Genomic DNA, 21,671 nt, shown 5'->3' with positions numbered 1-21,671 from the left:
AAGATCTAAAATCCAAATAGTCTAGTATCAGAAGTAACTAGAATTGCTGGTGATACAAAAAGACAAAAAAAAGTCTCAACACGTTTCCATAGGAGGACCCTCGTTTATCAGGAGCCTGGTGCCAATAAACATTACACGGTGGGATCTGGTGAAAAGTAGATGTTCAGACCCTTAAATCACCCACAGGATCCACACCGTAAAAAGGCATCCTATGAAAGAAATAAAAGTAATTCAGAGATGCCCTCAAGTACCCAGTGAGACAGCTTGCCGAAGATTCACTAAAATAAGGATATAACTCCCCAGGTTGCTGATGTCAGCCAACCTGGTGACAAAATGATCACACTAGAGGATATAAACCAATAGTTAAGAGAAACGGCAGATTTAAAAGTTCTACATGGAATCCATTTTGCTGGACACCATGACAGAAAATCACAAACGAGCCGACAGCCCTGATGGTGCACTGATGGCATTAATCAGATTATCTGGTATAGTCTACTGCTATGCAGTTTATTTAGCCCATAGAGGACATCCCATCAGAGGAGTGTGATACAAAGCCCAATCAGCAATAAGTGTAGAAGGAGGCTCGACCATTCTGGAAGGCATGGCAGATAACTGATGGCGATGCGCATGTAATACTTGTCAGAATGCACGTACTAGCATTAAAACATAGAGGCGCGACATAAGCCACGAGGCAGCATGCACAAAATGCTGGTCAGGAGGCATGCACGAACGCTCTGAGGCAAAACAAATGTTGGCATTCATGAACTGTTCGTCAGACTACACGCACTAGCGCTCTTATGTAAAGAGAGTCACTGCACGCTGGTACACATGAGCAAGCACACGCCCAACAAAAATGGCGCATGTGTGTATCTAGAGAACATCCATTCAGGGCAGTAAGGAACCCAGATAAATAATGAGGGACCATTAGCCCATGGTGGGTCAATGAAGATAACCGAATAAGCATTCTCAATTACTATATCTCAATCAGACTGACCCAGATCGGTCCCTTCAAACAGTGCTTGAGTTGATTACTAGATCAGGTCCTTCTCAGGCTAAGGGCTCACTCAAAAGGGCATATGTCGCCTGCACATTACGTGATGCTAAAAGCCCATTGGTTTCTATTGGGCCACAAACACCTGTGCTTTTTTTTACACGCATTGGAAAAAAAAGTGCAGCATGTCCTATTTTGCAGTGTATTACACGCATATATTGGCTATGGAGACTTAATATACGCAGTTGCTGTGTACTGCGTATTTTACTAGGGGAGTCAGGAACACTGTATTTTCTCCTTAGGGAGAGCACTCTGGCTTGGCTTTCAATTCCCAGCCATTGTTACAAGGCTTGTATAAAGAGTCTAACATTGACTTGCAGGAATGCTGCCTTCCAATAGGTGGCACTGCAGAGTTATTGTTCCATTGATCATATCTGTGAGGGGAGATGAAATTACGTACCAAAGGCCTCTGGATTTTTCTACGGACTTTACCCTGGCTTCTGCATATGGATAACAGCGTTCACATTAAAGTAAAAAAAGTTAAAGTTTCACTTCCAGCTGAAAATAGTCTATTCTAGAGTAGGAGTTGTGCGGGCGAGAAAAGAAAGCGTAATCTTTAGTGGAGGGGTGAATGATTCTCTATGCATTCACCAGTTTGATCATATAATGTTTTGCGGAACTTATGGTGTGTGGACCTAGGCAAACTACTAACCCCTCTGGAAGTATCTGTGAATGAGTTAAGTGGGATGTTTAGGTTGCCCCCTAGTATCAGGGTACCCTCCAAATCCTCCAAGGGCCCTTCTAGGAATGAGACCTAGGCGGAGTTTGGGAGGGAAAGCGATGCCATGGTGACTGAGTTGTCTGCCAACGTACCCTTGATAAAAACGGATCTACCCACAATGTCTTCCCCGCGTGTCTATGGGTATGGAGCTGGCAACAAGAATGGAGACTCCTTTGGTTTTAGACACTGCCTAAGAAAGCCGTACCATAAGTTGGATAACCAAAGACGGGGTCCACCCAATCAACTACAAGGTAATGAGAAGCCTTTGTACCCACTATTGAAGGAGTAGAGAGGGAAATAAGAATTATGTTAGGAGAAACTAATCGGAGAAGAGGCAGGATGACCGTGTGACCGCAAATTTTTCCCCTCTTTTTCTTTTTCCTACAAGATGCCTGATTCGTACTGGGAAGGACAAAGGAATTCCTTAAAGTCCAGATTAGTCCTGAGTTTGAGGGGACCTTCCATGCACTCCTCTTTGCGTCCCGCTGCTGCGGGTGGAATCTTCCTCTGTAGGCTGGCTGAAAGCAGGGGTACAGTTCAATTCAGAACAGCTAGAATAGGAATTTACCCTCGAAATCAGCTGGTGACATGAGTATATAGGTGCAGCCACGCCTGATGTGAAATGGATGGCCCCATCATTATGTGGCATCTGCAGTGCGAGTGGCCTCTAGCAGGGAGCTGATGACCCTCCACATATGTAAATTCAGTCTAGAGACATCCAGGAGGATAGTGATCTCTGAACAACTGTATTTGAACGGGGTCTGGTTTCCAAGCACAGAGTAGGGTGTCTTCCTTTTGTCTATGAAAGTGTACCCGAAAAATGACGTCCCTTGGGAAATCAGGGTTACACTTCCATGGTCCTGCCAGGCAATGGACTCTATCTAATTTTATTACTCTGTCTTCTGGTCTGTTCAACCTTGGTAAAGAGAGAGACCACAGAGTCATGGAGGGCATCCAGTGGAATATCCTTGGGCAAGCCTCTGAGCTTTAGATTATTACAATGGCTCCTATTTTCAACGTCAAGGTGCAGTGCAAAGTCTCTCATCTGGTACCTGTACTTGACTAGGGATTGGGCTAGATGCTGCATGTCCAAAGAGGTAGCTGTAGATGTTTGCTCCAGAGTCAGGGCACAGGCTGTAAGAGATTGGACAGTGTGGTTCACTGCTTGGATCGCTGTGGCGTGTTTTTCTTCGAAACGCCGAATCTAGTGTTCCAAATCTGTTTTTAGTTGGCAAGGCACTGACCATCTTCCAGTAAAGTATAGGTTAAGCCTGATAGGATGCTGGGAGATGGACCGTCTGAGATCCATATATTGGACTGGAGGAGGGAAGACTTAACAGCTGCCATTGGTGTTTTCTCCAAATGGAGCTGACAATGGCAGGTGTTAGCTGTCAAAGATGGCTGACACACTCGAGCCTGCTCCATGCACAGACATCCAACATGCAATGTATATCTACAGCACATATCAGGAAGGGGTTAATTACACTATTTAATGTTTCCTGCAGGGCGATTTGTATTTTTTAAAAATCGGACTCTAAAACGCATATAATGAATGGAGTAGCTTTTCTCTCTTTTTGCCCTCAACAGTGTCACCTGACACTACCCCCTTCCCCCACACACATTATATAACAGCCAGTCTCTGGTATATATCCATCCTATCAAAATTTAGTATATGTCATCCCATGTATATACTGTATCTCTCCCTAGTATATGTGTGTTATAAATACTTGTGTGTGTGCTTCCACCCCTGCCCATGGGGAACAGCTCTTACCCTTCAGTCGGCCCTCTCGGCACACACTCACACAGCAGGACTCGGCAATCAGCTGCTCTTCCCTGGGGCTCTCTCCACTTCTGTACTGGTCACATGACACAAGACTCCGGAGAGCGCTGGGGAGGGAAGAGCAGCTAATCGCTGAGTCCAGAGAGAGCAGAAGGTAAGGGCTGCTTCTAGGAGGAGAGGGGTCGGCCCACTGCAGCACCGCCCCCAAGGAGTGCCCTCGTGACATATAAGCCAGTACAATATGTGTGAGAAAGATATTGGTGCATGTGTTTACTTTTGAGGGTTTGGAATTGCTGAGTACACATGGATACGGCTTCAGTTGTATGGTGGGATTTATCACAATAGTGGCAAGATTGCAGAAGTCAGATGTGATGTTGCCTTTCATCAGAGACATGCAGATCTTTCCCTAAGCAAAGACAAGCTGATAATGGAAGCAACGGTCCTGCTTTTACTCCCTTGTTTTCTCTGCCTCCTCATCTTTGCAGAGTTGATACGAACTGCTGACTTTGATGGTCAAGAAAATGTTTGAAAATTCAAATAACGATTTTGTAGGATTGAGCCAATTGTAAAGAATCAAAATGGCGTTTTTAGCAAACCAGCAATATAACTTGTTTTGAGGTACGCAGACTCTTCCTCAGACAGCTGAATAATATATTCACTGCTAAATCATTAGAAGGCCTGATAATGATGAAACTATTTGACCTGTGTACAGATCAGACAACCAGCACCAATCTCATTGATCAGCACTTGTCTACCAGAGCAAACCATTCTTAGTCTGAAAGGTCTTTGCTTTTCATATTTAGTGTATTCTGTTGATTTTAATAATAGACATAATATGTAACATCTGCATGTGAAACTTAAATCTAGGGCAGAAAAAGAATGGGGCGATGGAATACGAGGATTGTCCTTAAATGCTGCCCGATATGCTTTGCTTAGAGTTGAACATGGTGCAACACATACTAAAAACTGGAGGTATGTAACTCTTTAATTCATAGTGTTTATTATATTGTTTCAATGCATCCAATATAAAAACAATAAAGTAAAGTAACTTTCCACATTCTATTCATAAAAAATACCCTACCATCTTGTTTTTATGGCTCTTTGGCAGACCTACAAGGTGTAGCAAAGCGGGACTTAACTTATAAAAGCTGAAAGTTACCAAAGTCATCTTAAGTTATTGAAATGGTAAATAAATTGTGGCACAGAAATATTTCCTAATACTTTAAGAGTCAAGTAAAACTTTGTTACATCTGTTTTTGTCTGTGTGGAAGCATACTCTGTGTAGTGTAATCCAGCTACTACCCTGCCCACCAAATGAGGGAGACTACACAGGAATCAGGATGTGTCAGCAATCCGCTTCACTTAGCCTACATTCACACAAGGACTATTTTGGAGGGCAGAAAAATCAACGCAGATTTACGAGAAAATCTGCGTCAGACCCTCAAATTACTGTCCCCCTGTGCAGTTTGGTTTACCACCAATCTGCATATGTGGATTTACCCCAGTCAGTGGAGATAATCCCTGTTTGGCAATCTTTTATGTGCAGAAGCGGCCTCAATATTTGACCTTTTGTTTATTTTTACTGTGACACATAATCTGCCCTGAAAAAAATCCACATCATTTAAACATAAATGCACATTTCCTATTAAACACGATGGCAGATGGATTGTTGGCAGGTTGCACATGGAATTTGTGCTGAAATAATTATGTGAATATGCCCTTTGTCTGCATTAGGTGCTCCTGCAGCCCCAACATGACTGTTCCCGTTATCATGTAAAGAACATACAATCAGAATATAAAAACACTTTTTAGAAAATATAGTTTGAATCCATATTTTGATGTAATTGAGCCACCAGAGACCTTCTAGCCCTTTCTGGAGGACAGATGTTCTGTTGGAATGGTTTTCACTTTGCAGCCTATTAGGTGCCATAAATGACAGGTTTGCCAAAGTGACAGCTGCCGTTCAAAGGTGAAAATCCTGCTGCAAGTCCAAGTATTGTCCATATAAATAAGGGCTAATGTGTTGATGCTATAGCTCTGCACCAAGATTTGTTGAATAATAATGCACTAATTATATGTATAAATGGTAAACTGGGCACTAGGGTGCAATGTGAGGATCACGGATGCCCATGGATCAAAACAATGTGACCCGTCACAAAGCAACTCTGCTTTCATTTTTGAAACTGCTGTGGGAACATGATTTGTTTCGCGTGCAACTCTTGAGGTTCTTTGTTTTTCCCTTTGTTTTAGACCTCAGATATTGGTGTTGGTAAATCTGGATTCTGAGCAGAATGTTAAGCATCCCCGACTTCTTTCACTGACCACTCAACTGAAGGCTGGCAAAGGATTAACGATTGTTGGTTCTGTGCTGCAAGGGACTTTTCTAGATAAACATGTAGAAGCACAAAAAGGTGAAGAAGTAAGTACAGCCATCCTGAGAGGTCTTCGGCACTGTGTAGTTTTAGGCTTCTCGCAGCTGACATTTATGGATAAATGCCTGGTAGACTTGGGCCCCTCCTCTGGAATCTGTATCCACATCTAGATTGAGGGACCCATAATGCCATCCCACCACTTCTAGGCTCCCAATGGTGGCTGGTTTGATGACACTATCAATGCATTTTATCACTACGCTGGTTTCCTACCACCCATAGAAGTGAATGTCTTCAATGAAAAGTGTAAGCTCAGTGAGTAACGCATCTCACAATTTATGGAACCCACATAGCCTGCAGTGATGCGCTGTTTGTGTAGCTTGTATTCACTAATGGAAACTGTGTAGCAAAGGCTGCTGAACTGTTTATTTAAAATCCATTTACCTTTTGGGACCTATATGCAAAGGCCAGGAAGATGATGGCAGCTGGACAGAGTAGGGAACGTTGGATACGCACAGGGTATGTATGAAGCGGACTCTGGAGCTGAGCCTGCTCCATGTGTGGTGGGGGTCAGCTATCTTGGACAGTCGACACCCAGCCGCAGGCGCAGATAACTCCAATCATGACTGCTAACCACTTAGAAGCCTCTGTCCATTCTGCCAGCAGTGGGGGCTCCCGCTCTCACCCACACAGCTCATCCACAATAAGGTTGTGTGTGGCTGTACATACATCATGGAAACCTGGGGGGCTTGTCAAGGTCTCCAGTGCTTTCCTAGCTGTTTGTCTATTAAACGCGGTCTTGGCAGTACTTAATAGAATGCCTGTCAAAATACAATATATTAAAGTACTGCAGTATACTGCATGAGCTCTCAAACAACTGCTAGTTCAAGGAAAAATAACATTTTCTTTTCATTATTACAATTTTTAAACCCTTTTCTTATTTTTAACATAATACGAAAAAAATGTAAAAACCTTGTGTCACTGCATCCATGAACGCTTTAATCTCTTTAAAAAAAGGATGCCATTAAAAAACACGCACACAATGCCAGGATTGCGCTCCTTTGGTTGCCCTGACTCCAAGATAAAAATGTATAAAATGCTATCAAAAAGTCGTGCTTACCCCCACATGGCACCAATAGAAACTACAGGTCGTCCTGCAATAAACAAGTCTTCAAACAACCCCATTGCTAGAAAAATAGTCATGGTGGTCAGAAGATGCCGACAAAGTTTTTTGTTTGTTACAACAAAAAAAAACTATATTTGGTATTGCCATAATCGTACTGAGCCACAAAATCAAGTTAACATGTCCCATAAAACGAGACCTCCCTAAAAATGTTGTAATTGCTTTTTTTCTCCATTTCACCCCGTATTTCTGTACACTATATGGTACATTAAATGGCATAACTGCAAAATGCAGCTCCTCTCGCAAAAAACAACCCTCATAAAGCTAATGTATGATGGAGAAAACAAGTTATGATTTTTTGAAAGCAAAAAAGAAGACAAAAATGAAAAAAAAAAAAGGCTGTCAACAAAGGGTTAATATGAGTAGACATTCTCCACAAGTAATGCATTTAACCCTTTAGGAAATGTCACCTAATGCAAGGCAGATATCCTCCAAATGCACAGCCTTTTTTCCACATGAATGTTCGTCATACAATTGACTTTGTGGTTCTCTTGTAGTTTGTGCTCTTTCCATCCAGTCAATAACTTTGTTTCTGTTGTAGAACGTTAAAGCTTTAATGACGGCTGAGAAGACCAAAGGATTTTGTCAGTTAGTCGTTTCCCCCAGCGTACGGGATGGAATGTCACACTTGATTCAGGCAGCCGGTCTTGGGGGAATGAAGCACAACACTGTATTAATGGCTTGGCCAAACTCATGGAAGCAACCCAACAATCCCTACAGCTGGAAACCTTTTGTTGGTGGGTGTCGCCTTTTGTTTGTCCAAGAGAAGGGTGGAGCGACTCCTATTAGACATGTGAAACTAATATGCAGAATAGTTAGTAGGGTTCTGCCAATCCAATTACTGTCCCCATAGGTAACGGGGCATAGAAATGCTTAATTGTAAAAAGGAGGAAATGATGGACCGTGTGCGCAAAACCTTGTAATGTAAAGCGCATAAAAGCAAAAGGGATTATTTCTTCCTTATTAATTAATGCTAGCCAGCACAAATAATGCGCTTTGGGCTCGCAGACCCCTTCTTCAGAAATGGCTGGAAAGAAATACTAATAACATGAATAGAAAGTAGGAAGAACAAGAGACACAAATAAAATCAATAATTAAAAGCAACAACAGACTAAATAGAGTTTAACATCTTGAATAAAGCTACTAGAGGCAATAAATTCATGAAGTGCCATCCGTAAAAACTAAAATATAAAATATAGTCCTCTATAGTAATTTAAATGGTAAAAACAGAAAGTAGCGCGTCTGCTGTTGGATTGTCCGTATGCTTCAGTGCCCGGTTAGGGAATAGTTAATATCTATGTAAAATAAAGCATAAATCCTAGTGTTTAAAACCACGTTATTAGCCATATTTATGTATAAGAATTCCTTCTGTACTGGGAATGGTAAAAAATAGAGACAGAAAGTATCTGGCACATGATGTAATGAGGGGTAGTTACTAACTTAGTATGGTGCAATGCCCATATTATGGAGTGAGCGCATAAAATGCATGATACAAGTGGAGGGCGGTGGAGCGGAGGACCGTAATACTAATATTATAAAAGTGAAAGTAACTGTCTGTCTGTTACCATTTTGTGGCTAAACCGCTGCAGGGATTTTGATGAAGCCTGGCAGCTGCATCCTGAGGAAGGGCATGGGCTATGTTTTAGTCGGAAAATTTATAGAGTTCTCTAGAGCGCGCCACGAGACAGATTTATTTGGTGATGCGCAGGCGCACCTCCGCTTCGCTGGCGCAGAGCCATGCAGTGAGGCGGAGAGGAAGGGGTACACATCATAAGTTGAGCCTACGCAAACGGGCAGACACGTGAGGGCAAACGTCGTTGACCCATGTATGCGATTATCTGACTTGCGCAGCCTATAATAAGAGCAATAAAAGGTTGGGAAATGCGTTTATCAAAAGAAAACCATTTCTTACACCGCTGAGGTAAAATAAAAGCTGTACTGTCATTGGTTGCTATGGGCAACACAGATTTTCTTTAAAATCTCAATCGTTGTTGATGTCTTTGGTTCAGGTTTTAATCCGTGCAACACTGGGTATCCCTGCTAGCGTAATAACCACATGCATGCAGCTATGATGTCTGCCCTCACGTGTCTGCCTGATTGGGGAGGCCTCGCTTATGATATGCACTCCCTTCCCCTCCGCCTCGCCGCACAGTGCAGCACCGGTGGTGCAGCAGAGGTGCGTCTGCACATGCCCAAATAAATCTGTTTTGCCGCTGCCTAGAGAACAGACAGTTACATTCGCATTCATATTAGTATGAATTTTAATAATTATCTTTTGATTCTATTATGTTCCATATATTTACTGTCTCTATGTCTACCCTTCCCAGTGCAGAAGGAAATATATTTCTTTATTTACTATTATATATAAATATCGCTAATAATTTGGTTGTAAGCACGAGTATTTATGCTTTATTTTACATTAACTATTCCATAACCAGGCAATGAAGATTACAGATAATCCAACAGCAAACCCGCTATTTTTTGTTTACTACTATATTTTATTTAGTTACTATAAAGAAATATATATGTGTGTGTGTGTGTGTGTATGTATATATATATGTGTATATATATATATGTATATATATATATGTATATATATATATATATATATATATATATTATTTTTTTCTTTTTCTTTAGATATTTCATTTCTTTTACCGATAGTATTTCATGAATTTATTGCATCTAGTAGCTTTATCCAAATGGTTAAATTCTATTATTTAGTTCATTATTGCTTTTGATTTTTGATTTTATTTTTGTCTCCTGCTCTTCCTACTTTCCATTCGTTTTATCAATTATTTTTATAAACATTACATTATAGAACTTACAGTTAAGAATTTTAAATTGTGAGATTAAAGCAGAGATTATTTTAGTAATAATTTTTATTGAATGTATTAAATTTAGACCTCAAAGGAGTCTAAAGGGTCTTGTTTAAAAATGAACATTCAACCATAACTCCTTACTGGTTGGCAATACTCCTTCAGGGACGATATGGAATAAAATGTTAGTGTTGAGCGGAATATCAGCTACCAGGCTTTGAGCACCAATTGGTGACCATAGTGAGCATCCCTGATCACGTGATCACCATGATTCAATGAATAACAGCAATCGCCAATAAAAATGTTCACACATGAAAATACGTTTTCTTTAAATTCAAGTTCTGTGCCATTCAGAAATCTCAGCCCTCTTGCTTTTGTTTTTTTAATTTGTGTTTATTTTTTATGTGTTTTTATGGGGTTTTTTTCCCATTAAAAAAAGCTTAGCATTACCCTACAATTTTTTAATTTGTACGAGTAATTTTATTAGGGCTTTTACTCTATTGCTACTCGTATATATAGTCGTAAAGTCCAGCCTTTCTTCCACTGGTTTTTCTCCTCCACATGAACCAGATATGTCGTAAATTATACAAGACGCTAGAATGCAGTGGGGTCACCTGAAGCTTTAGATTTCTATCTATGATGCTGCAGCGTCACATAATAATAATGAAATGTATGAAAAATAGGGACCGCTTTAATCCCCCAACCTGACCAGAGACTATTGGCATCAGTAGCAAAGTTGTGTCAGACATAAAGGTGGCATTCCTGCACAGAAGGTACCATGTGTACACAGATCTTTTTTTTTTTAATTTTTTTTTTTGTTTTCGTCTATAGAATTTCCTCTATTCTGCATATACAGGGGCTGGTTGGATAGTACCACAAAAACAGCAATATTCCCACTACCGGGGGTGGGTCCAGGTTTGTGGAAAGAGTGGATCATAAAATAGTAGATTTGGAAGGCACCTCCAGGGTCATCAGGTCCAACCCCCAGCTTAATGCAAGATCACTAAATCATCCCAGACAGGTGCCTGTCCAGCCTCTGTTTGAAGACGTCTATTGGATGAGAACTCCTCACCTCCTAAGACTTGTGTACTGAAAGATCACAGGTTGAACATGAGTCAACAATGTGATGCAGCAGCAAAAAAAGGTAAACACAATTCTGCAATGTATTAAGAGAAGTCTAGATCTCATGAGGTAATTATCCCCCTTTACTCTTGCTTGGTCAGACCTCATCTGGAATACTCTGTCCATTTCCGGGCACCCCATTTTAAAAAAGACATGGACAAACTGGAGCAAGTTCAGAAAAGAGTTACCAAGATGGTGAGCGATCTGCAAATCCTGTCCTATGAGGAACAGTGAAAGAATCTGGGAATGTTTAGCTTGCAAAAAAGAAGGCTGAGAGGAGACTTAATAGCTGTCTACAAATATCTGAAGGGCTGTCACAGTGCAGAGGGATCAGCCCTATTCTCATCTGCACAAGGAAAGACTTGAAGCAATGGGATGAAACTGAAAGGGAGAAGACACAGATTAGATATTAGACAGTGAGGGGGATCAATGAGTAGAACAGGTTGCCACGGGGGTGGTGAGTTCTCCTTCAGTGGAAGTCTTCAGAGGCTGGACAGACATCTGTATGAGATGATTCAGTAATCCTGCATTGAGCAGGGGGTTGGACCCGATGACCCTGGAGGTCTCTTCAAAATCTATGATGTGACATTGCAGTTTTTTTTAAGATACACAAATAATATTGGTGTATTTCTATCACCTCAATAATTCACTATGTGGCAAAAAAACAATGTTAGAATTGGTTGGATAACCTCAAAGAGTTATCTGTTGTAGCCACACAAAACTGATTTCTAAAAATCTGGCATTGCCATTAGTGGGTTAAATGCCAGTTAGAATTTTGAAACTATTTAGGACAAAACACTTTGATTGTTAATTTCTTAAAGAGACTCTGTCACCTACGTTTGGGCCTATTAGCTAAGCTTATGGGCTAAAACTAAGTGACCCGTGGAATCCGGAGATGTAAGTGTTATATTTACCTCGCCCCATTGTTCCCCAGATGTGATTGCTGAAAGGCACTGTTGCAGTGTGTTGAGTGGCACTGAGTTAGATCGCCCACTGTAAAATTAGAACGGATGGACTACAAACTCTCATAAAAGCATGACATGGTTATTATGGGAGATTTTAACTATCCAGACATTTGTTGGGAATCTCTCTCAGGTTAAAGTAATGGATCTAATAAATTCTTATCCGCTCTTGCTGACAACTTTATCTCACAAGAGGTAGAAGAGAAAACGAGGGGATCTGCTATCTTAGACCTTATTCTTACCAACAGGGAAGAAATGGTTGAGGAAGTAAGGGTGTCTGGGACCTTAGGAGGCAGCGATCATGTGATCCTTGGATGTTGGATAAAAAGGGGAGGAAGACCTGAGAAGACTCAAGGTTGGATTTTTAGAAAGGCAGATTTTAATGAACTCAGAAAGAAGGTAGGAAGAATCCAATGACTGGATGTTCTTAAGGACAGAAATGTCCAAGAAGGTTGGGAAATATTGCGAAATGAGATTCACAAAGCACAATCGTTAACAATCCCTAAAAGAAGCAAGAATGGAAGCATTTAAAGAGACCAGGATGGATGAACACAAAACTTGCACACGTTAAAAATGAAGAAAAATATGTTTATCAAATGGAAAGAGGGGGGAATATCTACAGAAGATATATAATGTGGTCTGCAGAAACTGTAGGGTAAGTGTCAGAAAAGCTAAAGCTAATAATGAACTGAGGCTTGCAACAAAGGCCAAAATCAATTAAAATGGATTTGGGGGTATGTCAAAAGCAAAAGAAAACTCAAAGATGCTGTTGGATGCTTACAGGATGAAAATGGTGAATTGTTTAAGAATGATGTTGAGAAGGCCGAGCTTTTAAATTCCTATTTTGTATCGGTTTTCTCCCAGAAAGTAGATGGAACATCAACTGATCTTCCCTGTGCTATTGGGGGAATAAAATAATGCAGGCTATCTATAAGCAGAGAGCTGGTGACTTGGCTAACTTAAATGAATTCAAGTCTCAAGGTCCAGATGAATTACATCCTAGGATACTAAAGGAAGCAGCGGAGGTAATTTCTGAACCACTTGCCATCATCTTTGAAAATTCCTAGAGAACAGGAGATGTTCCAGAAGATTGGAAAAGGGCAATTGTTGTCCCTATCTTCAAAAAAGAGAAGAAGGTAGATCCAGGAAACTACAGGCCTGTGAGCCTGCCTTATATACCGGGAAAGATCTTTGAACAAATTTTTAAAGAGCATGTGTGCAAGTACTTAGATTCATCTGGCGTGACTTGTTTGTTACAAACCAATGCTGGCTCTCATTATTTACTCCATTTTTATCTAATTTGGTTTTATGAGCGAATCACTGACTGGGTTGATCAGGAAAATTCGGTGGATATAGTATATCTTAACTTTAGTAAAGCATTTGACAAAGTATCTCATACCATGCTTATTGAAAAAAATGACCAAATATGGGGTTGACAAGGCAACTGTTAGGTGGATTCACAACTGACTGGGTAATCGTACTCAAAGAGTGGTCATAAATGGCTCCATATCCAAGTGGAAGAATGTATCATGTGGGGTACCACAAGACTCTGTCCTAGGCCCAGTGTTGTTCAACATTTTTATAAATGGATATGGAGGAGGGAATCGATGGGAAACTGATCAAATTTGCCAACGACACAAAGCTAGGAGGGATAGCTAACACTAGAGAAGAGAGAGAGAGTATTCAAAAAGATCTAGAAAAGCTTGTACTGTGGGTGGCGACTAACAGAATGGTATTTAGCAAGCATAAATGCAAAGTCCTACATCTGGGCAAGAAAAATGAAAAAAGCACACACAGAATAGGAGAAATTGGGCTAAGCAGCAGCACATGTAAAAAAAGACTTTGGTGTACTAATAGATTGCAGACTGAACATGAGTCAACAATGTGATGCAGCAGCCAAAAAGGCAAACACAATTCTGGGATGTATTAAGAGAAGCATAGAGTCTAGATCACGTGAGGTAATTATCCCCCTCTACTCTTCCTTAGTCAAACCTCATCTGGGCACCCCACTTAAAAAAAAAAAAAAAAAAAAAAAAAGACCTAGAAAAACTGGACCAAGTATTTGTACTATAGAATAGTTATTATGATGGTGAGCGGTCTGCAAATCATTTCCTCTGAGGAACGGTTAAAGGATCTGCGAATGTTTAGCTTGCAAAAAAAAAAGGCTGGGAGGAGATTTAATAGCTGTCTACAGATATCTGAAGGGCTGTCACAGTGCAGAGGGATCAGCCCTATTCTCATCTGTACAAGGAAAGACTAGAAGCAATGGGATGAAACTGAGAGGGAGGGGAGACAAATTAGATATCAGAAAAAAATATTATTGTATTTTACAAGAGTGACATCCTTAAAGTAAAAATACTTTAGCCCTTAGTGTTTTTTATACATTATAGAGAAGTCAAAAGAAATGAGTCAATTATGCTATCAAGTTACATGGGAAACTGGTGTGAGTATAGCTGCACTTACAAACCTTTATGTATTTCTACAGACACAGTGAGAGACGCAACAACAGCTCAACAAGCTTTACTTGTAGCCAAAAATATCGATTCATTCCCTACAAACCAGGAACGTTTTGCTGAAGGAAATGTTGATGTTTGGTGGATTGTGCACGATGGTGGGATGCTGATGCTGCTGCCTTTCCTGTTACGCCAACACAAGGTATCTGCTGAGTTTCCAACATATTTAAAAAATATAAAAACTGAAAGGTACTTGAATATAACTTGATAAAGTGATTCATGGGCTCCAGACAAGCTAAAAAGCTACCATATTAACTGGAACCTTGCTTTAGCTGGAAAGTTGGATGTGTGTTTTTAATTTTTTGCTTTTATATGAAGAAATTCGATTTATTGTTTGGAATGAAAACATCTTGATCTTTGTTATATATGAGGGTGACTCAACATGTATCCACAATGCAGTTGCATTTTTTGGCAGACCTATCATTTTTGTGCATTGTATGGTTTTCATCTTATCACTGCTGCAAAGGCTTTAAGTTGATGGGTCAGTTATATTGTCGCAGCTGTGATGTTAGCTATGGCCGCTCTGCTTTCCGCATGCAGTTATCCTTTGTTTTGTGGTTTGAAGCTGTATCGGGGGCTACAATTTAGTATTTTGCCACAAGAAAGTATCTACGAACAAATTTTAAAAAATTAAAAGCGGCCACACAAGTGTTGTGCATGTGAAGGAGCTGAACACAACTGATGACAGTATGGAGTACATAAGTGATACAATTCTATTAGACAATTAACTGTTGATGAAGTGGTAAATTGTCTGCAAATTAGTTGTGGTTCTGCCTATGAAATCCTCTTCAATAGACTTGGCTTTCATAATGTTTGTGTAAGGTGGGTTCCAAAACAACACCCGAATACGTAACAGCAACTGCAGCCATGGATCCCGCTGACCCAAAAGGCACAGGTCTTCCTGGACTGTTTTAGGAACTGTCACTTCAGCGACAGAGGCAGGAGCAGATTTTGGCGTACCTTCACAATGTGAGTGCTCCTCTAGGCAACATGTCAGCCGCAGTTGCCGCTGCACCGACTCCGGTTACAGACGTCGCGTCCACTCCCGGTCCTCGACTAGCGGCACCATCTCGCTATGAGGGGGATCCCAGACACTGTCGGGGCTTTGTTAATTAATGATCCCTACATTTCGAGCTGCTGCCTCACCTCTTTGCCTCCGAGCGTGCTAAAGTCACTTTTATGTTGCACCTTTCTGGTCAGGCTTTAGCATGGCTTAATCTTCTCTGGGAGCGCAATCATCCACTAGTCAATAACCTCGCTCTCTTCACTGAGACCTTTCGTCAAGCTTTTGACAAACCAGGATGCTTGGCTTTAGCAGCCTCAACTCTGTTGTGTCTTCGTCAGGGTAATTGCACAGTGGGCAAATATGTGTTTAATTTTCGCACCTTGGCGCCTGAATTAGGGTGGAACAATTACGCTCTAGTAGCCGCATTCTCGGAGGGGCTTACTGGCCATATCAAGGATGAGCTAGCGGGACGGGAGATACCCACCTCAGTGGACTCACTGATTTTGCTGGCTACTAGAATTGACTTGCGTTTTCAGGAGAGATCTAGGGAGGCTGAGCAGCAGAGGAGCTGTAGTCACCTGATGACTCAGTCTCAGTCCATTTTCTCCGGTCCGGACTGCTGTTCCATCTGCTGAACCAGATTCCATGCAGGTACATCGTCTTGGCCTGTCTAAACGGGAGCTCGAGCGAAGGCTCAGCAAAAGGTTGTGTCTATATTGCAGAACCTGCAGCCACTTAGTGCATGACTGTCCCCGCAAGCCAGGAAACGCTCCCACCTAGGCTCAGTTGGAGAGGCTGTCCTAGGTAAGGATCACTCTTCTCAGTTAAATCTCCCTGCAGTTTTGGTAGTTTCTGGTACCCAGATTCCGGTAGCGGCCTTCCTTGACTCAGGGGCCACCGGGAGTTTTCTCCGCCCGGCCTTTGTTGATCAGTACCAGTTTCCCGTTCATCACTACAGTGAAGAACAATGGTAGCGCACTTCCCGATCCTATCCAGTTTATCACCGAGCCCTTGGAGCTTAAAGTTGGCATTCTGCACTCCGAAACTATATCTCTGTTAGTGCTTCCTATGGCAACCAGCAATTTACTCTTAGGTCTGCCATGGCTCTATGATCACAATCGAGCTTTGAACTGAAGCATTTGCGAGGTGACAAGTTGGGGTACTGTGTACCATGCGAGGTGTTTGCACCCAGTTCGTCTCATCCCTTCAGAGTCCACAGCTTCCAAACTTCAGGGTTTACCTGAGGCTTATCAGGGATTTAGAGACGTTTTTGACAAGAAGCAGGCTGAATGTCTTCCACCACACTGCCTGTACGATTGCCCTATTGAACTCATGCCTGGTACCACTCCACCTTAGGGAAGAGTGTATTCTCTGTCTTTTCCAGAGACTCGGGCTACGGCAGAGTACATAAGGGACAATCTTGCTGAATATTTTATTCAGAAGTCTTCCTTCCCAGCAGGGGCTAGGTTTTTCTTTGTCAAGAAGAAAGACTGGTCGTTACGCCCCTGCATTGACTACCGAAGGCTTAAGACCATCATGGTAAAAAATAAATATCCAGTACCATTGATCTCTGAGCTCTTTGATCGCCTTTGGGGGCCCAAGTTTTTACCAAACTTGACCCGAGGGGTGCTTATAATTTGATCCGTATTCACGAAGGTGATGAGTGGAACACTGTGTTTAATACTCGCGATGGTCATTGCGAATATCGGGTGATGCCATTCTGGTTAGTTAATGCTCCAGCCGTCTTTCAAGACTTCGTTAACAATATTTTTCAAGGTCTTCTTTATGTATGTGGTCGTGTATCTGGATGAATCCCAGTAATATAAACTATCCAACCGGGAGTGTGGATGGGGGGAGGGGAAAGAATAGGAAGGCGGGGAAAGGGATGAAGGGACTAGGAAAATGAAGCGACATCGCTTAGTGATGCTGATGTCTCTTTATGGGTCCAGTCGACCTGACTCTAACCAAGATTTGAACGGATCGGAAACTCTCATCACAATCCAAGGTCTCCATAGGTCGTGTATGCCTGTCCGTTCCTGCTCGTTCTCAAACCCTTCTTCATATCGCATGAGTAGATCTAATTTCTCTGTCCATGTGATTCTTGTTGGGGGAGACGTAGATCTTCACAAACTAGGGACAGACATCCTCACCGCACAAAATGACCAACCTCAGTAAGTCTGCTTTAATCTTGGCGCTGGACCCAGGGAGCATCAGGAGAAGGGCTATCTCAGCTGTTATGGACACCGCTGACCTGGTCATAGCATTGTATAGTATTTCCACATTATTCCACAGGTCTCTGACTGGAAGGCATTCCCATCATATGTGTAGCATTGTTCCATGGCCGTTTTGGTACCTCCAGCAAATCGGAAGGATCTGGGGATCTAATTGATGCAGCCTCGACGGTGTCCAGTACCAGCGGGATAGAACTTTGAAGTTCTGCTCCTGTAGCCTGCCAAATTTAGAGCTTTTTATGACACATAAGGAAGGCCCTTTGCCATTCTGCTCTGGAGAGACTCCCTCCAATCTCCGACTCCCACTGGTTCGTGTAACTAGGGAGTTCGTCCCCTGTCTCGCTTTTCAGCAGCAACTTATAAATGACTGAGATCCCATGTTCGGTAGGCGTCGACGACATGCACAGGGACTCAAATGGCGTCAGCTGTCTACCTCCACAGCCCCCGGGCATCAGGGACTCCACAAAGCCGCTCACCTGAAGGTAACTCAGCCAGGCTTATGGAGGAGAAGTAGCACTACCGTAGATCTCCGTCAGGGATTTTATCCCGGATTGTGTAACTGCGTCTAACTCTATGGATGGGAGAGCCAGGGAGGGACATCAAAGAGGCGTTGTGTCTAGCTGCTGGGAACTGTGGTTTGGTGACCAATGGTGTAAGGGGGTGACCCGGTGTAGACACCAGACCTAATCTCGGGGCACATATCCCCCAAGTCTTAAGGACCCCCAGCGCGAAGGATGAAAGGGTCTGTAGGTCCCCTAGGAACCGTCTTGGGATCCACGGAGCCACTTGCACTGTCTGAGCATCTGTCTCACACTCCATTTCTACCCATAGTTTCGTAGTCCTCCCCTGCATTAGAGTGAGGACAAAGTTCACGAGGCAGGCCTTGTAGTATAGCGAAAAGTCTGGGAGCCCCAGTCCCCCTTCCTCTTTGGCCCGCGTAAGCAGTCTATAGCTAAGTCTAGGTCTGCGACCCATCCATACAAAGTTAGTGATTAGGGAGCGAATGCTGAGAAGGTACTGCCAGTCGAGGGATACGGGGAGTGTCTGGCACAGGTACAGAAACTTCGGGAGGGAGTCCATCTTTATGGCATTAATCCATCCCATCCATGAAACATACAATGGGCTCCATCTGCTCAGATCCGCCCTGAGTTTGTTTGTATATGGCAGAAAGTTTAGTTCAAAAATCTGTGCCGGGTCCACAGGGAGCTAAACCCCTAAGTACTTGATGGACGAGGCTCTCCATTTGAAGGGGAAGGATTCCGAAAGTACCCTGACCTCTTCCTGAGGGAGAGTTACATTGAGTATCTCTGATTTCTGTAGGTTAACTTTAAAGTTGCTAACCCGGCTATATATCTCAAACTCCCTCATCACCACCGGCAGCCCCACCCTAGGGTTCGACAGGAACAGGAGGAGGTCGTCTGCAAACAGTGCCATCTTATGTTCAGAGAGACCCTCCGTCTGACCTCTGACAGACCGAATAAGGTTTTAAAGAGAAAACAAAACCAATGAATAGATAAAAATAAAATACATTTGTTCATTAAAAAATATTCTGAGTGGAACAGGTTACCACGGGAGGTGGTGAGTTCTCCTTCAGTGGAAGTCTTCAAACAAAGGCTGGACAAATATCTGTCTGGGATGATTTAGTGATCCTGCATTGAGCAGGGGGTTGGACCAGATGACCCCGGAGGTCCATTCCAACTCTGATTCTATGTGCGGTTTGAAGGATAGTACAAAGTTAAATGTAACACCAAGACAACGGACTTGGATTCATTAAAAGTGATTGCTAGGACTGGTGGGAGGGTAGACTGAATGCCGAAAAGGTGATGAGTTTTTTTTCCATGTTAAGGCCAGACTCGCACAGGTAGCCAATATTGGGCCGAGAAACTTGGCCCAATATCATGCTTGCCAACATACGTTTTGCATGCGGACGTTTTTCATTCAACGCTTTGCATCACCTCTTTGAAATTGCGATGCTCAGGCGTGTGTTTCACGCGCGTCAGAGGATGGCAAGTGTTACCGATTGATTGGGGGGGGGAGGGGGGCAGATAAATCTTTTTTGATGTTTGCGAGATTACTGGAATGTATAGAGGTTGGTCGATGGTAGGGGAGAGGTATGATGGTGGGAATCTGCTGGGGTGGGCCAGGATATGGGGGTGTATCGGCAGCAGTGAGAGGGATAGTAAGTGCAGATAGAGAAAGTGTGCAGAGGCTATGTGGGTTTGTCAATGTAGGCTTTGAGATTTAGGAAGAGGTCAGCAGTGAAAGTCCAGGGAAATGGTAAATATTAGTTATTTTACTGTGTTAGCAGTATGAAGGAGGTTGGAGAAGACGCCTAGTAGAGTATTTTTTGTTACCTTCTGGTGATATTACTATTTACGAATTCTATTATTTCCAAAGGTTTGGAGAAAGTGCAGAATGCGGATTTTCACTGTTGCCCAAATGGATGATAATAGCATTCAGATGAAAAAGGATCTCCAGATGTTCCTGTATCACCTCCGCCTGGATGCTGAAGTCGAAGTAGTAGAAATGGTTTGTTTGCTTTTTCTTTGCTTTGCTTTCCAAATCCCTCCATGAATGAACCTCTATAATAGGCGCTGTGAGATTTTGTGTTGCCTTAGATGATGAAATATTAACATGCCAATACTTTTATATATGTGTTTTCCAGTTTGAAAATGATATTTCTGCGTTTACATATGAGAAGACTCTAATGATGGAACAGAGATCGCAAATGCTTAAACAAATGCAACTTTCTAAAAATGAAAGAGAGAGAGAAGTAAGTTAATTTGTTTTAATTTTTGGTTAATGTGTGTCTTATCAGCAGTGGATGTCAATTTGTTTGGTGATTATGATATTTACATGTTTATATCTGGGCTCTGGAATAAAAAGATATTTGCAGTCTCTTAGGAGCCGAAGACGGACTAGAGTTATAAAGGAGGCGGAGCTATGCCGTGGAGGTGTATGTAGACTAGATATTGTCACCTGAGTCCCAAGCAGGGTCTTCATGAAGATCTGTATCCGGAGATTTGTGTGGAGGTGCTGCCAAGCAGAGTTGTGCCCGTACAGACTGGGCATGAAACTGAAATAGTGACCTAGATAGAACTAGTGGTTGTGGCACAACCCTCTAAAAAGCTTATTGAAAAACAGTTGGGTGGAAGAGATTTTTTTGTATTGAACGAAATTAAAAGCCAACAAATAACGCATTTTGAGGACAAAGGCCCTTCCTCAGTTTGGCTGGGTTAGAGTACTACAGTAGGTGATGATTATAAGAAAAGTATATTCTACATAATAGTTGGACAAAACAGTTCTAACGAGTTGTAATAAAATATGGATGAATTTTAGGAATGTAACAAGGGGGCGCTCTAATAACTATGTATAGATATGTCAGGGGTCAGTACAGAGCTCTCTCCCATCATCTATTATACCCAGGACTGTAACAAGGGGGCGCTCTAATAACTATGCATAGATATATCAGGGGTCAGTACAGAGATCTCTCTGATTATCTATTTATACCCAGGACTGTAACAAGGGGGCGCTCTAATAACTATGTATAGATATATCAGGGGTCAGTACAGAGATCTCTCTGATTATCTATTTATACCCAGGACTGTAACAAGGGGGCGCTCTAATAACTATGTATAGATATATCAGGGGTCAGTACAGAGATCTCTCCCATCATCTATTATACCCAGGACTGTAACAAGGGGGCATTCTAATAACTATGTATAGATATATCAGGGGTCAGTACAGAGATCTCTCCTATCATCTATTATACCCAGGACTGTAACAAGGGAGCGCTCTAATAACTATGTATACATATATCAGGGGTCAGTGCAGAGATCTCTCCCATCATCTATTATACCCAGGACTAACAAGAGGGGTCTCTAATAACTATGTATAGATATATCAGGGGCCAG

At 42.2% G+C, this 21,671-nt stretch overlaps 1 protein-coding gene across 3 annotated transcripts in view; it reads left to right on the top strand.

Moving 5' to 3' along the window:
• Positions 1-21,671, top strand: part of LOC136586879 (solute carrier family 12 member 7-like) — a 203,860-nt gene that overhangs the window by 160,067 nt on the left and 22,122 nt on the right. For all 3 annotated transcript variants that reach the window (XM_066585148.1, XM_066585150.1, XM_066585149.1), the window contains exons 16-21: positions 4,420-4,524; positions 5,803-5,971; positions 7,646-7,841; positions 14,493-14,662; positions 20,155-20,286; positions 20,423-20,530. In XM_066585148.1, coding sequence (XP_066441245.1) covers positions 4,420-4,524; positions 5,803-5,971; positions 7,646-7,841; positions 14,493-14,662; positions 20,155-20,286; positions 20,423-20,530 — 880 coding nt within the window. The remainder of the gene's footprint in view (positions 1-4,419; positions 4,525-5,802; positions 5,972-7,645; positions 7,842-14,492; positions 14,663-20,154; positions 20,287-20,422; positions 20,531-21,671) is intronic.

Source organism: Eleutherodactylus coqui, chromosome 12 (genome assembly GCF_035609145.1).
Source record: "Eleutherodactylus coqui strain aEleCoq1 chromosome 12, aEleCoq1.hap1, whole genome shotgun sequence".
Classification (NCBI taxonomy): Eukaryota; Metazoa; Chordata; class Amphibia; order Anura; family Eleutherodactylidae; genus Eleutherodactylus; species Eleutherodactylus coqui.
The sequence above is the reverse complement of the archived record's forward strand: the minus strand, read 5'-3'. Positions and strand labels throughout refer to the sequence as shown.